This window comes from Lissotriton helveticus, chromosome 7 (assembly GCF_964261635.1).
Source record: "Lissotriton helveticus chromosome 7, aLisHel1.1, whole genome shotgun sequence".
Taxonomy (NCBI): Eukaryota; Metazoa; Chordata; class Amphibia; order Caudata; family Salamandridae; genus Lissotriton; species Lissotriton helveticus.
In genome coordinates, this window is record NC_136068.1 from 178298776 (window position 1) to 178315926 (window position 17151).

The 17151-nt window shown below is 43.7% G+C and overlaps 1 protein-coding gene across 1 annotated transcript in view; it reads left to right on the plus strand.

The window, feature by feature from the left end:
- The window catches only part of SLC35H1 (solute carrier family 35 member H1), a 125406-nt gene that overhangs the window by 53660 nt on the left and 54595 nt on the right, over positions 1-17151 (plus strand). The window contains exons 3-6 of the mRNA XM_078651890.1: positions 6699-6849; positions 9567-9630; positions 12042-12114; positions 14612-14780. Coding sequence (XP_078508016.1) covers positions 6699-6849; positions 9567-9630; positions 12042-12114; positions 14612-14780 — 457 coding nt within the window. The remainder of the gene's footprint in view (positions 1-6698; positions 6850-9566; positions 9631-12041; positions 12115-14611; positions 14781-17151) is intronic.

Sequence of the window (17151 nt, forward strand, 5' to 3'; positions counted from 1 at the left end):
TATCTGTGTGTTATTCACGCTTTGTGTAAATGCATACCTCTTTGCATATTGTCGCATTCAAGCCTCTTTTATTTGTGCATGCCAAACTATAACCATCAAACTAATGGAATTCCTCTTTGGGTTACTTTTTTCCCCCACAGTAACACTAAAGTAAAATGAATTTTTAGGTTTCGCCTACCGTCCCACTGCGTAAGCAGTGGGTGGGCGGAGCCGAAATCTTTCGTTAGTAGTATGGGGGCCTGAACACGCCCCTCTTCTCCATTGGCTGGCCTCGTAAATGCTGGCCAGCCATTGGAGGAGAGGAGCGTCACTGAGTTCAGGGCCCGCCTTGACGCGATTCGGGGGCGTTTCTGGGTCTTTTTTTAAGTCACGCCCTCTCCTCTTCCCATTGGCTGGAATTTTACCTTCCAGCCAATGGGAAGGGGAGAGCACGCCCCCGAATCCCTACAGGACGCTGTGCTTTCCGAGCAGCGTCTACCGAGGCCATGCGGTAAGCCTCTGCCCCCCTGTTTGTGCCGTTGTTTCTTGTTTTATACGGTATGGTGAAACCTCGTGAGGATCACTTTCGGAAATTATTTATTGCTAAACACGAATACATATTTTCACCATGTTCTCCTGCTGCCGCCTTTACATGTGTTTTTGACATTTGAGGTAATGTTCGCGCTATAGAAAATCTCATTAAATAAATAAAAAATAAAAAAAACTAGCGCCGTAAGTAGGTTAGGCAGTCACTGTGCCGATTATCAGTGTTCACTAATCTGCCCTCGGGTGACGTTGTCCCCAGCACTTCTGACACATGAAAGACTCCTGAAACCCGGGTTTCCGAAGCGGAAGGAAGTATGGAGACTGAGGCACGTGTGCCATGAAAACAGCAGAGCTCGCCAGGCAGTGTGGGGGATCCGGCTCTTCGGCAGGGAGGAAGGGAAGTGAGCGCGCGCTTCACATGCCAGGAACATGTGTGACCGGAGATACCTTGTAAACAAAGGAAGGTTCATCTCGTCCCTAACGTAAAATACATCAAACAGTGAGGCTGCCACACTTCTTTGTGGCAGCTGAGCCCTGCTTGGAACAAACAATACGTGGAAAGAATTCTTTATTCTTTGTAAACTTTACAGAGTTGACAATAAGCTTCTGGAAGGGAGAGATGGCGGCTGCGAGAAGGGTCAAAACAAACGACAAGGGCCAATTATTCGCAGATGTTTTCGGTAGGGCTAATTAATAAAAAACATCGTTAAACATTGAGGATTAGAGGTTTCATGTATAGGACGATGCAAAAGTCACGGTGCAAGGCTGACACTTGTTTTGCTCAAAACACAAACAAGGCGAGGCTAAACTGCTTGGAGGCGGTTTTGTAAGCCGGCTTGGCGGTCTTCTCTGTTTGTGAAAGAGATATTCTATATGTTAATTCGTCCCCTTCTGAACTAGCCCTTCACTCTGCGTGCCGAACCATAGAAAAGCAAAAATCCATTGTTTTACGCCCCATTAGGTGTTTCTAAATGGTAATTGTTTTATAAGACCAAGTCAGTTAGATAACACGATGGCCCCGCCCCCACGGACACACGCTGGCCGGAGACAAAAGGCAGCTGGAGTGTGTGTGACCTTCGACACGTCCGAGTCCTGCAGCGAAGCAGTTTCGAGCGCCTCTGAAAGCAGATACTTCAGTTTGTGTTTTTTTTTTTTAACATGAAGCCTTTGTTTATACTGGCGCATGTTATCACACTTATCACGCTGGAGTTTGAAATCTGCACTTGCCTATAAACTTCCAAACTTAAGATGCTTTTGTGCTGGAAGTTGGTGGTGAGAAAAGTAACTCATGTTTTTGTGTAATTCGCCTCTGAGCAGTTGTTGAGCTTAGCCCCTGGGAAAGGAAGAGTATTGAGAGCACTTGGAACAGTAAAATAAGCTTTGTGGTGCCCCTCAGACTTGTTCATTTCGGGGTGAAGACTTCAGACGTTGTGCTCATAATATCCATGCTGCTCCTGCTGAGAGCCTGCCTGCTGAAAGCTCACTTTTAGTGCCACAAGGCAGATGAAAAGCAAAGAGATTTTTTGTATGAAGTGTGTGAAGCTAGGGGTGTGTGCCGGACACAGTGAGTCACACTGTCTAGAGTGGCAAAGCCACAATATCGGTCCTCTGCAACAGGTAGGGCAGCACCTTGCCCGGGTGGGGCCGCATCAACGGCATTTACTGTTTTGGTGCTTGGATTAATAAAGATGGTGTATCTGCTCGAGGTAATTAAATGTTTGTGGAATCTTAGACTTTTCAATACATTACTATGGATCACAAGGGGGGATGCACATGGGCAGCCCCAGTCAGTCAGTTTACCAACAGAGTCTGTGGCAGTGACCGAGTCGGGTTTGTCCACAAAGCTAGTAGACACATTGGCAGCTGGGTCAAGAAGGCAGGCGAATTCAGGATACGTTTGGCTGAGCACGAAGGAGCAGACGTACTACAGTCTGTAGGACATGGCCAGAGATATGCGCTACAGCGATTGTCCTTGGCTATTCCGTGCTTTTTGGCACAGTCTTTGTGATTGTGGGGAGTTGGAGTTGTGTAAGGGGACCAAGATCCGGCCCGGTTAGCCAGTCCCATCTCCCGAAGGGTGCCAGGAGGATCCTTCTGAGGGTTGCTCTGGCGTGGGAGTTTAAGGGGCTCAGTGGACTTGCTGGCCTTTAGCTTCTCTCCTTGTGATGGAGCATGGGAGCTCGCCTTCTAAAGAGTATATCTGGGGATCCTTTGGCTAGCACTCGGGCTCTTAAGTCAATTAGCTGGTGTTCTAAGTACCAGCGGGGTGGCCAAACTGGACTTCAAAAATGTAGGCTAGATGATTCCCATGTATAGAAGTTCTTCCAAACTTATTGCATTTTATGTATGTGCAGTGTGTGACAGTATCCAGATGTTTGAATGCTGTCTTGCAATAAATAGAGCATTCAAACTGTTATTCAAATGCAAATCTAAATTTCTCAGGTCATTTCTTTGCCTCCCTTTGCAGTAGGTTGCCCAGAAACCGGACATGTGTTTCTTAGGTTTCTGTCATCTACCACAGGCCACTTGACTGTCCCCTACCTGTGACTCCCACCTTTTCTGAAATGTTTGCATCGTGCAGGCCTTTCAACTGTAGTATTGTAGAGTCAATTGCTGCTTTTTAGCGTGAAGAAGGTTGGCACATGTTTGATCAAGTGAAGAGCACTGACTGTTTAGTCAAAAATGTTGTAAAACTTTGGGGACACAATACACAAGCTTTGCGGGTATTATTAAAAAGAAATAAAACTATGGAAGATTAAGACTCTAATTTTATGCTAACGTCAAGACACTGATTTCAAGGCTGTATGGTGAAATGTCACCTATTATTGGTCTTAAGCCTGCAGCATGTTCAGAGTTGTTTAGAGGTTGATTATGTTCCCCAAATTGTATTTAAGTTGCACTTAGTATCCAGAATCTGTGAGATCCATGTTCATGTTTCTTGTATCCCTTCAAGGCTCTTTTCTCTTCTTGCTCTCTTTTCCTGGCAAAAAGATCTAGGTTGCTGGTGATTTGAGAAGATAACCCAGGTATTCTCCTGTTGTATCGCCCCTGTTTTTATAAGCCCCATTTTCCAAACAAGATTTTGCAGATGCTGCCTTCACTTACTAAATCCTTGACTAATAGAGGTCTGAATTTTGCCATCCGCCAATGTTTTCTTTTTTTTGTTAAGGTGTGTACTCTGTTAGGCTAATGCAAAACTTTAATGTTTGACAAATTGATTTGGCTGGTGTAGTCGATCTGAGCTTAGATTGCTCTTATGCATTTCCTTGCTGTTTTATAGGTTATTGTATTTGCATCCATTACAATTCTCTTCTCATTTGTATTGGTACATCCATCTTCACTCTTGTGCCTTTTATGGGGTGGGTTCCGCTATCTATAGGACCCTATTCCCTTGTGCGTGGAGGCTGACTGTACTAATTTGTAACTTAAATGAAAATTGCAATATTTTGTTAGAGTGGAGCATGTCAGAAAAGATTGCTTCCTATTGTAATATCATGGGGATGGGAGATTGAGATGGTCTTGTATTGGAGGTGTGATTGCTTAGTCTTCCCTATCTGAATGCATAGAGCAGACTGCTGCTTCTCTGCAGGCCCAGCTGAGTTAAAAAAAACAAGCATTTGCAATGCAATCTCTCGCCTTTGGGACCTTGTATATATTTAGCTATGCAGTACATTAGCCTGGGTGCTGAAACATCAACTGTTCTTTAACATGGAGGAAAGTAAGCACCAAACTGCGTGACACACCGGGTATGGGAACTCATGGAGAGAAGTATTGCCTTTCAGCGGGAAATGGCATAGTCCAAAGCACTATTTTTAATATAAAATCGGGGCCTTCGGTGGTCATAGCACTGAAAATACAAGATTTGAAAAAATATTGACTACTGGTGCTCGTGGTGGACAATTGCTAAGGACTGGAATCTAGAGAATGCTTAAGTGATTGTTTTTTTTTACTGACCTCTGCTGGTCATTTTCTATCAAGAAAGATAAATAGAGGCAGTTGTCAGGAAATTCTAAAAAAAGGTCCCTCAGCAGAAAGCAATTCTGGTATTTTACTGGCCTCTGCTGATCATTTTCTATCAAGACCGTTAAATAGAGGCAGTTGAACAGAAAAAAAAGTCCCTATGCGGAAGCAGGCTAGTCCTAGGGCTGATCTCCAGAGCCCACAAAGTACATACACATAGAAGTATATACTAAAGTATATACAAGAGGTCTAGAATGCTCGACCTAAAAAAATAAACTCATTGGGTTAGGAAATTCCGTACCTCAAAGGTGATGTGAAAGTTCTGCCTACACACTTTCTCTGCTGCTACCACGATTTTCCAACCCGCCATTTATTTATCTGTTTTCAAAACCAACACATAAATAAAAATGTTGTCATTTACAATGCCAATAGCTCTAACTTTTGCAAAGGCGAAACCGTTGCATTGTAAATGCTTGTTTTATTAACTGATCGATTAATTAAAATCATTACAGTAAAAACAGTGCTTTGGGTGCATAGTGCAATCCCCAATACTACCCATATTTCATTTATACTTAAAACCATTGATACAGAACGTTAAAATGTTTGGACTTGATAGTATTGAGTAGCTGGGTGAGACTCCTTAGTGACTGTTGGGGGCCACCCTGGTTGCTTCGGCATCATTTGGCAGGTCTGTTACAGTAACAAGGTTGCATTTTTGTGACTCCTTTAAGGCGATCCTAATCAGATGCGTACATTTGCTTATCTCATTCTTGCTAGATTAATTAGCGTTGATTTGGAGAAGCATAGGGCTGAGGTCTCTCTGCAGGTCTTTGCCCCGTTGGCGAAATAAATCAGGCGAATAAGTCGCCTACAATCATTATTTAGTTTGGGGCAGCAACACAGGAGATGCAGCCAGGATTCCTTCTGAAAGGAGCACAGCCTGCAATCTGTATTTTCCACCTTACATGCCCATGCTGGATTGAAATCAGTGATAAGTAGCGTTAATAGTCTCATAAAAAGTATTTTACTGCGGACTTGCGGTGTCAGGGCCTCGTTAAGATGGAGTTGGGCTTTTCCCGGCATGTATGATTTATTCAGTGGCTCTAAGTTGGGGCTTGAGCAGAGGGCTTTGGTGTCTTGAGCAAAGGATGTTTCACAAACTTGCTTCTTTACTGCTCTCTTCCAGGCCGTAAGCGGGATTTACAAGAGTCGCAGGCTCGCTGCCTCTATCTTCAAAGTATTGATACCGTGACCCAGATTGGCGTTCCAAACTTTCCCTACCTCCTCGAAGGTGGATCTCAGTTGGTATCTTAGGGAGTCAGCTGCGGCCCTCAGGATCCTTGGGTATAACTTTATATGGTCCCCCTGGCACGTCCGGTCCGGCCTCTCAAGGCCGAGCTCAAATCTCAGCCTTGATTTTCTGGCAGCCCGTGGAACAAGCAGCACTGATTGATAGGCTTTAGCTTGGACTTGGTTCAAGAAGGCATCTAGTGATTCGGGGAAGGCCAGATGACCTTAACTGATAACTGGAAGCAGTTTTGCTTTTAGTGCCATCAGTATTGGGGCCACTGTAGGGCTTAGCAGATGTTGGCTCAGCTGCTTTAGCGAGTGTATGACGTTCTTGGCCTTGGAGTTCAGATGGTTTAAATGAATATTTGCATTTGAAAACCAGACACCAAGATAGTTATAAAAAGCCACTGTGCCGATTTGTAAATCCCCCAAGAGCCATTGTACTTGCCTTTTGAAATGATGGCTCCCAAAGACGATTACCTTGGTCTTCCCCTGGTTGACCATCAGGGAGTTTGCTTTGTTGTATCTGTCCAACGCATGCCGGGCTCCCTGGAGGCACACTTTAGTGTGGTCTATTATTACTGCACCATCAGCATATTGTAGTACTGGCAGCCTCACACTTCCCAGCCTGGGAGCAACTAAGTTGGCACCTTGCAAAGCAGCCCCCAGATCAGCCGTGTGTCGGGTGAAGAAGTTGTTCGCCAACACACAGTATCCCATGCAAAAGAGGCAGTCTGCTTGCCCTGTATGTACACCCTCATTCCAGCCCAAGATCACTAGTCCATAGAAAATTTATTAGGATTTTCCTGCATGTTTTCCATGCAAAACAAGGGTGGGGGGGCTATAACTAGACGATTTTTAAAATCTCTGCACGTTCATTGTGTGTCAAATTGTAAATCTGTACTTTTGTGTCTTATTCCCAGAGTTTCCATTTTCCCCTCTTCATGACTCTTGTGCACCTAGTTATGATTTTTGGAATGTCAGCACTGAGCAGAGTGGCAATGCGATGTTACAACAAGAGGTCAAGGGTCGTCCTACCATGGTCCGAATATCTGAAAAAAGTGGCTCCGACAGGTAAGTGTTAGAATTGACGTTCTATATATTTGTGTGTGTGTGTGTGTGTGTGTGTCTGGGCTAAAAATACCTCTTGACATTTGACCTGTTCTGACCATACTCTATTAACTAATGGCTGGTACCCAACTCCTCAAAGATCGGAATCAGCATTAGGTGATCTGTAGCTAGAAAAAGTTAGTTTTGGTGATCCATAGCACCTCATTGAACTGGAAATATGGCTTTTGAGTAAGATTATTTTCACGAGAAGCACACAGCATTTACCATGTCACTTTCATCTCATTAAATTCTTTTTAATGATAGGGTTCTCATTGGCTCAGGTCACCTGTTCGCTAGAGCTCCATCTCCTAAACTGAGCCTCTATTGTGTAAAACCCACATAAAGGAAATCTGGTTATGGGTGCGGCCTGTTATGTTGCATGCAGAGAACCTTGGGCCAGAAGCACTGCCTCTCTTCTTTCAGAATACCATATAAGTGGCCACTCGTTTATGCCATATATTTGTATTACCCCTTAAAGACTTAGCTATCCTAAGTAACACCCCTCATATACATTCACAGGGTGAACTACCTACTACTGAACCATCAACATCACCTATATGGCCCCATCAACCCCATCATCCATGGGTACAATCGCTACACCGACATCCCACAACCTATTATAAGCAAAATACCGTAATTGTAAAACACCACACCCAAAACAGCTGGCATACACAATATAACTTGCCCAGAGAAAAAATTAAGTGAGGGCACAAAGATATGCTCACTAGGTTCCCCTGCATCTTCCACCAGCCTCCTGGTACTACTGGGCCCTCCACGCCCTGTTCAAACCACCAGATAACATAGCAGCTTATGCAAAATAACTCACACCCACCTTTCAAACATCAATATTATTGGACTATCAAGACTGATTTGCATATGGCCATGTCTGAACTGGGGTGACGTGAGCAAAATAATGATGGATTAAACCCAGATCTGTGACTGGGGGTGAATGTTTTGCTAATGTGCAACATTCCATCCATCACCTTGTGTGTTTTGCTGTTTGCCCTATGTGGGAAGGGTATACCCAGACGTGGGTCCCGTGCTCACTATGCCACTGGAGTCAAGCTATCCTGGCTGATGACGGCTGATAGCCAGAAACCGGTCCTAGGATGCTTGATTCCGGTCCACGGAAGACATGGCTTGGCAGTTTGGGCTGACTGTTCCCATGAGGCACAGGGTCAAGACTGATTTGCATATGGCCATGTCTGAACTGGGGTGACGTGGTGAGCAAAATAACAATGGATTCAACCCAGATCTGTGACTAGGGCTGAATGTTTTGCCAAGGTGCATCATTCCATCCATCACCTTGTGTGTTTTACAGCTTGGGATCTAGCCAAAATTAACTGAGTTAGCTAGCATAGCGCTTTCCCAGGGAAAATGTGATAGAATGCCAAGAACTGCTTTGTAGATCTAAGAATGTCAGAGCTGCTATTCCATCTTGATCCTTCAACCAATGGAAGATGCTTCATGATGACTAGTAAAGTAACGCCTGCTGCATGTTAAGGGCGAGAACTAGCTTGTCGAGTGTCACGTATGTGGTCAACCAGGCGAAAGTCAGAAAGCTTATGATTCACTCTATTACCTTTGTCCAAATGTAATGCAAGAAGTGGTGTAGAAGCTGCTAGGATTAAATGGTACGACATTGGGAACCTTTAACAATCCGTCCTCAGTAGCTTCCTTTCAGCTATTAGGTGCGATGGTGAAGTCAATGGATTGATTGTAACCAGTTACCGTATGGGCTTAGCAGACATGAGAAGGTGTGTTTGCACCTTTCCCCTGTCATGGGTACTGCTTGTGTGAGGGTAGTGTTTGGCCCTTGCTCTGGTTGTGAGCATGGCTATTTGGGTACTTGGTGGTATACATTATGTTCTTGTGCTCTTATCATTTGAGTAGTGGAGCATGCCTGAGTTGTATCATTTGAGCCCATTTTATGCTGTTAGTCTCAGAGTGGTGTAGAAATGTCTCTTAATACTGTGTAGTGTTGCATGAGTTCACCACCAATCTTATCAGATACGTGAGGCCTGATGCTTGTTTGTTAGCATTTGCTGTGTTTATCTTGGTTCCTTGTCTGTGTCTTCATTTTACATACTTGTTGTTTGTGACTAATCTCGCTTTAGGGGTGGTGTTCCATGTTTTGATTTTGGATATTGTGCTTGGTTGTTAGTTCATTGTGTAGATAACTTTGCAAAATCATTGCTGAATGTTTATTTGGGCTTTTGTATTGCAAGGCAGGTAGGTACTATATGTCTTGTGCTGTGAATGATTCATTTGGTGTTGTATCTGCCTCCGCATCTAGCTGATGTAATAAGACTGCGTTATGGGTGTGCCAGCTACCAAGCAGTCTGACCAGAGGTCTTAACTCAGCTGTAGATCTTCTGGGTTTCTTCATCGAAACCTGTTTAGACCAAGCCTGGGTACATGTACTCTAACTGGAATAAATTACCTTGAAGATACTGGCCTACAGTCACTGCCACTTAAGTGCCACTGCAATGACTCGACTCGTATTGTTATGTAGAGAGCCAGCTGTTACGATTTTGTGTTCTGCTAAACTTTTAGGTAACCTTCTTCTCTTGTATACATTTTGAGTTCATTGCTGTTGCACTTCTGCGGTCTGTTTGGGAAAACATCTGATCATCTTATTTGCTTCTCACGAACTCTGATCCTTTTGTCTTTCCTTTTAGCTCTGGCAACCGCGCTAGACATTGGCCTGTCAAACTGGAGCTTTCTGTACATCACTGTCTCGCTGTAAGTATTTGCAGAGCATAATCTGTTCCTGACGCTTTCTAGTATCTTGAACTTTGTAGGTGGTGAAGATTGCAGTGGGGCTACTTTTGGAAATGGTCGCAGGTGATATTGGGGGGGAAAAAAGAGCAGAATCTCTGCTGTCACTAGCCGGAAAGGTAGCCCAGCGACATTCTTGTGGACTTCTAATGTGTCAACCTCATTTCACGTTTATAGATGTGTGTCGGTAGGCTGAACCTTTTATCGTTTTAGTGATCAATAAGTTGAATTTCATAAATATGGCTAATGGGGTATACTGCTTTGCAACGACAAAACCGTTGTACCTGTGCTATATAAAAAAAAGTCTAACCTACACACCAGTGTGGCCAGGGCAGAGGTGAGGGTAGGCTCTTGTGCAGGATTGACTTGCTCTTCCATATTGTGGGCACTGATCGACTTCCTTGTTCACTCCTGTTAGCGGTCCACTGACCTCACTGAGCATCCCTGAACCTTAAGTATACCTTACACATTCACACTGGTTTAGAGGCGATTATTCGCCCTTTCATCAGGAAGAAAACGTAAGAACTGTGGTAGTAGTAACTGTACTTCTGATATTGGTTTGTGGGCCCACTCCTTTTCGCATGTCTGGATATTAACCATTTGCAACATTCAACGCCTGCATCCAGAATTTTAGATAGCGAAATGGAATACAAATGACTTGCCCATGTAAATGAACTCATGATAGCCGCTTTCTTCTTTTCAAAAACACTTTACTGATTTTTGTCTTTGGGCAACCTTTACTTGATTTTTTTTTTTTTTTTTTTAGGTGTCATGCATTTGTTTTTTATAGAACTGTAGCCATATAAATAATAATGTGATAGATAGATAGATAGTGCTCTAAGCACTTGTTACTGGTGTTGAGCACTGCACATTAAGTGTAAAGAAGCAGTCTGTGAAATAGGGTGCTTTGGAATCTAGTGATGTCTAGGGAAATCGAGCTCAGTGCATCACATTTAAGACTGTACAACCATAAGAATGTGCTGGACATTAACAGATTTACATTTTGACACAACAAAGATTCAAGTGGCAAGGTTATAGATTGCAACACCTGTATGTTTCCCTCGTAGCCTTGAGGCTTATACTATAGTGCTCCAAGGAGATGAAGCGGCCTCTGTCACGTCCAAATATCCGAGACCACTGCCCACAAACTAAATAATGTAAAGAGTCTCCTGAGCAACCCCTTATATACAAAAGTACGCTGTTCAAATGTCAATTCAAGATTAGTTTTTCTTCTTTTTATTCCTTCAACTTCACATATATTCAAACGATTTCAGCAAAGTTGCGTAGCCAAAACGTGTTTAGTCTTTCTGAATATCAACCACTGGCTTCATCAGGGCTCTATGTATCCCCATACTATGTACGATAGTTCTGTGTTAGTATGAATTAAATTGTCTTCAAAGGACCAACATCGATGTTTCCTTGCCAGAATTTCACCTTACATGTTAGCAGTCCACAGTCCAAATAATCATTCCTGACAGTCAAGGCATCCATCTGTATTTCAGAAATACATTTTAGCCCTTTGATGACAATTTATTTCATACTGACACAGGACTATAGGACATAGTTTGGTGATACATAGAGCCCTGATGAAGTCCGTGGCTTATATACCGAAAGGCGAAACACGTGTTGGCTACAAATCTTTGCTGAAGACGTTTGAATGTATGTGAAGATGAAGGAATAAAAAGAAAAAAACTAATCTTAACTTTTGAACAGCCTATTGCTGTATATATGGGATTGCTTAGGAGGCTCTATAATATTTACATTTTGATATGCAGGGTTGTGCCACTCAGTTTCTCAACATTTCTTGGCTAAGGCTTCATGATTTGTAAAATGAAATGATAGAAACCAGCGTATGTTGGTGAAATCTCAGTCAAAAACATTGCATTCTCGATGCTAATTAACCTATACTCTAGTGTTAGATCACAGTGATCAGGTTGATAGATTGCCCGGTAAGACCAGCTGCCAAATTTATTCATGAACATCTTCACACCAATTGTGGTAATCATGTCTTCAGTCTTTGGATTACATTTTGAATTTCCAACCCCAAACTCTGTACTTTTCAAACTCAGGGAGTCGATTTGCAGAGACCTGTACAATGATTTTAGAACTATGTGCCGAAACGGAGATCGCAGTATATAGCTCCAAGTTTCCGGATTAAAAAAACAAAAACAGTTTTAGACAATCATTTTAATTGGGACTTCTGATCGAACACCTCATCATCTGGAATGCAGACAAATGTGTCACAAGCAGTTTTCTGGCAATCCAGTGTCTTTGTACCTTAGCCTTGTTTGATGGTATGTTGTGTTTTATTTGTCCTCTGTCACTTGCTTCTCTTCTCACGCTCCTCCCTTTCCTCTCTTAATCCGCCATTCTAGGTATACAATGACCAAGTCTTCAGCGGTGCTCTTCATTCTTTTTTTCTCGCTGGTATTTAAGTTGGAGGAGCTGGTGAGTTTGCTTTTTCTGCAGCCTTTTTATTTGTGTCATGGTCCTGTTCGATTCACCCTCCTTCTAACTAAAATTAGAAGGAACGGACTTTTGTTAGACAGGCTACCAAACTCAAATGTGACTACATTGTAAACATGTTGTGTTGAAAAAGTATGTACAAGTCGGGTGCAAATATTTCAAGAGGAGATTATCCGTTGTGTTCCTGTTGTAGGGATACCATAATATTTTTTAATTAAAAGATCGTAAATACCTGACCTCTGCTTTACCTTTTTTTTTTGTGATAAACGGATTTTATTGATTGAAAAATAAAAAACGATAATGACAAGTCACAGAAAAGCAAAGACATAATAAAGGTGCTTCAAGTCATCATGCCCCCACCCCGCAACCTCCCCTCTCCTGTCTTTTCCCGAGAATGAACTTACATGACTCCCCAAGGAGTCCAATGTTGAGGATAAGCCATAAAAGTCCCACCATTTTGTCCCAAATTATAGAAAATTTAGCCGGGCAGTCCCTGGCAATATAGATAGGCTCCTCCAATTTAGTGCACCAGTCCATGCCATCAGGCAATTGTTCGGTGGGGATGGTTATTCCCAAGTTCGAGCCACATCCCTTTCCGTCCAACTAGAGTGCGGCCTCCACAAGATTACTCCCACCCCCCCCCCCCCCAATTCATCCAACACCCCCAGCAAAGCCATTTTGGGTGACGACTGTATGGGAATGCCTACCTTTGTGTAGATCTAAGACTAATATATTTGGTGTGAATTTCATTTTTTATTGATAGAGTAATGACATTCCAGACTTGCTGAAGAGTCTGATACATTTTTTTGTTCATGTATATGCCAGTCAATCTGATCAAGAGGCATCTTCCAAAGTGCTTCTTCAGTCACAGGAAAATGCTTTAATTTATAACTTGATTCTTTATGGTCATAACCAGAAAAAGAACACATTTCAGATTACAGAAGCTCTTGTTCAAGCCCCAGTCTACTTTGGTAAAGTTTTCCAATTCTCCGGATGTCCGTGATCTGCAGTGTATGGTTTAGAGAATCTAGTTCTCGAAGTGGTAGTAGGTAGATTCATAGAGAAACAAAAACATAGAAAGCATATTGGAGGAAACAAAGTCATGGAAATCCTTATTAACGGAAAGTCATTTATAACGGAACATCGAAAACTAGAGGAAACATTTAAATGGAAATGCATTCACATCGAAAATGTTAAGGAGCATTTAAATGGAAGCACCAATTAATCAAAACTACCGTAAAAACAAACAGTGTCATGAGTGATTTATTGAATGTTAAACAATTGTTAGTGTCACTAGAAATAGAACTCCGGAGGGAGCAATTATAGGGCACAAGGGTTAAAGTTCACACGCAGACCCGCCATTTTAGAAGACCGCTGCTGCAAGGGGACGGTGTTTGCCTGTTTGGATCATAGTGCTGAAGGAGACCGCACACCTCCCTGAGGGGGGGGGGGGAGAGAACCAAAGAATGGTGCTGGATTAAACCCAGATCTGTTGACTGGGTGTGAGTGTTTGATTGGTTCAGATGCTCCGTCCATCACCATCCCCTTTTGTACCACTTTGTTCGCCATAAGTTGGCAGGGTATGCTCAGACGTGAGTCCCTTGCTCACTTTGCCCCTGGATTCAAGCAAGCCGGGCTGAAGACGGCTGAAATGCCAGAAACCGGTCCTCGGAAGCTTGTTTCCGGTCCAGGGAAGGCATTGCTTGGCAGTTCGGGCTGGACTGTTCCCATGAGGCACAGGGTCAGACTGATTTGCATATGACCATGTCTGAACTGGGGTGGCAGAGTGGGCTAAAGAACGGTGATGGATTAAACCCGGATCTGTTGACTGGGTGTGAGTGTTTGATTGGTTCAGATGCTCCGTCCATCACCATCCCCTTTTGTTCCAAAAATATAATGACCTTCTGATTCCAGGTTTCTCTGCTGAGTCATTCCACTTAACGTTAAGCAAAAGTTGTCTTAGTAGTTGCATTATGAACCTCTGTAGAGCAATTTTAGTCTTCAGGTAGTTCTTGTAGAACTTTTCTGTCTTTTGGGAGTGGATGTACTGATGTTTCTGTCAAGTCCTGAGAACAGAGTTCAGAGTTCTTGTATGTTGACGAACAGGTAGGATGATGCTTCTGTGAAGTTGCCCACTTAAGTGGTGGGATAGTTGAGATCTTTGCAATAGTAAGTAAATAAGTTGACATTATTGTGAGGCCACCTACTCAATTAGATCTCGCACTTCAATTTTTAATTTCTAGATACTTCCATTGAAGCAAGAAAATAGTGATGCTTCTCTAAGGGATCCTGTGATGCCAGTGGATCCACCAAATTTCAGAAATAATTTTTCATACTTTCCCAGTTGATACATCTGTGAGGCTCTTCTGCTTGAAGGCGGATGCTGATCATGCTTTGAGGGTTTCCTTTATAAATTCAGGTGCTTAATATTTTTCTGTGAATGTGTCCTCATACTTTTGTCTCTTTTCTTTTTAAACAGCGGGCAGTTCTAATCCTTGTTGTTTTACTAATTGCTGGAGGCCTCTTCATGTTCACCTACGAGTCTACGCAATTCAACGTTGAAGGCTTTGTGCTAGTCCTCATGGCTTCCTTTCTAGGTGGTATACGGTGGACACTAACCCAGATCCTAATGCAGAAGGAAGAGCTGGGTGAGTGCATCTGTAGATGGGCTTTCTGTAATTTTATGTGCTGGATTCTAATCGCAATCATGCGCTGAATAGTGTTGCAGAAGAATGCACTTGCTAAAGAAGAGAGGATTGTGATTCCTAGCCTGCTACATGTCACCAGGGTACCTTGTAGGAGGTTGTCTTTTGAAAATCTAGTCTACTCTGGAGTTGTATCATGGCTGCTTCCATTGAGCCATTTGGACTGACAACAATCTGCAACAGAAAAGCCTGTAGTTGAACATATGGTGTCTTGGTAACATGGACCGAGGTGTAGCAGTTTGATGGATTTCAAGGAATTATGCGGTTTAATAAGGGTAGGCAAAGGTATGGGTATTTTATTTTAAAGATTTTATATAGCGCTGGCTAGACCCGGAGGTATCGGAGCGCTTTACATGAGCATCATATCATAGTTACAGGTTACATTGTTACAAAGGTTACACAGTTATTAGAGCATGGCAACATAGTTACTTGTAAGGTCAAGATAAAAATAAGCACACATATGAAAGGGGAAAAGCAAGCAAGGGGAAATATTCAGGGGAGGGGGGAAGGAGCTGGGGGAAGTAGACAGGTAATGAAGGCGGGAAAGAGGAGGGGAGGGTGAAGGACATTGCATGGAAAGAGGAGGGGAAGGGCGACGGGGACACAAACTGGTAGACGAGTCAAAGCAACGGCCAAAGTCCAGTAATCTGTGATCCCAGGGGAAGTGGCATCATTTCCCTATCTCTGTTGCGGGAGGCACCCATTATGCAGTGGACTCTCTGAGGTGTCTCAGACTCCAAGGCCTACAACCTGGATCCTTCCTCAAAAAGGGGAGAGGGAGTGCTTTGGCAAGGGGTGCCATACCATACCTCAGCTGCGAGTGGCTCCCTTGGCGCAGTGGACTCTCTCAGCGGGTACGCTGAGACTCCAGAGTATAAATATTGGATCTTTCCTCAACAAGGGGAGAAGGAGTGCTTAGTCAAAGGGCACAAAGGACAGGAGGCTAGGCAGACTAGCAGGCAAGGTGAGAGATTCAGGGGAGAGTGGATAGGAGCTAGGGAGGTAGACAAAGGGAGAAAGAGTACTAAATGGGAACACATTTAATTAATGAGTTATTATATAGCGCTGGCAAGACCCGATGGACTCAGAGCGCGTTACACGAGGGACAATAATGTTGCAAATTACATCAGTTAAAAGTTACATAAGTATCAAGAAAAGCATTTAAAGAACATAGCGGACAAGGTGAAAGGAGCAGGAAGGTTAAGGGGATAGGGTAAAGGGTTAGGAGGAAGACAGGAGGTAGAGACGAGGGAAAATAGTTACAAAAGATACCAGAATTTGTTTTTTTTTAGGAGCATAGAAGAAAAGGAAAATGGGGTGAGGAATAGAAAGGGGGTGAGGGTAAAAGGGGTAGTGCATAGATACAGAGGAGAGACTAAGGGAACGTTTGTCCAAGGTCCGCCTGGGTAGGTGACGGCCGAGGGGGAATCCTTGCCCATCTCCTCTTCAGCTATCAGGTAGCTCCACCGGGCATCGGTCAAATGGCTAGGTCTCAACAGAGAAACATTAAAGGGGAAGAGGGCGAGAAGGAGGGAGCGTAGAGGTGGAAGGGGTGGGGTGAAGGGTAGGAGGGGGAAACTCCTGAGAGACGAAGGAAAGTCTGCCCAAAATCCGGCTGGGTAGGTGACGGCCGAGGGGGAATCCACAACCCATCTCCTCTTCAGCTAACAGGTAGCTCCACCGGACCTCGGTCAAATAGCAGGGTCTCTGCGATCGAGGAAGGGTTCAGAGTACATGTCCAGGAGGGAGAGCAGGATCAAGGTCAGGTGAGGGATGTGGTTAAGCTCAGGACGCTGACAAGTTCTATTGTCCGGGAGCGTTAGAGCATCGTGGAGAGACCAACTGAGGCTGCCAACTTGAGGTCAGGCAGGGGGGTTGAGACCTTGGTGTTAAGTTCAGTCGGTCCCCAAAATTCACAAAGCATAGGGGGTGTAATCTATGCTGTGAAGCGGCAGGAGGACAGGGCCAGTGTCCGCATGTCTTCAGAGGGGGTGAGTGGCAGGTCTGGCGTGGTGTCTCCAGAGTCAATCTGCAATAATCAGGGAGCCCTCCCGTTCTGCAGCCCCATCAAGCATACCAGCTCCTTGCATACATAATTACATTAAAGAACAGGCACAGTAGCACATAAGGCGAGAACTCTATTCTGCACCAACCTCATAAGCCTAAATCTAGTGGACCACAAATCCTAAACATTACTTGCATTAGGAAATAAACTTAGTAACATAACCTGCAGTAGGGAATAAATCAAACCTAGACCACAGTAGAAAACATAAGACAGTAGGTAAAACTTAGTAAGCATAAAAGCACATCTATA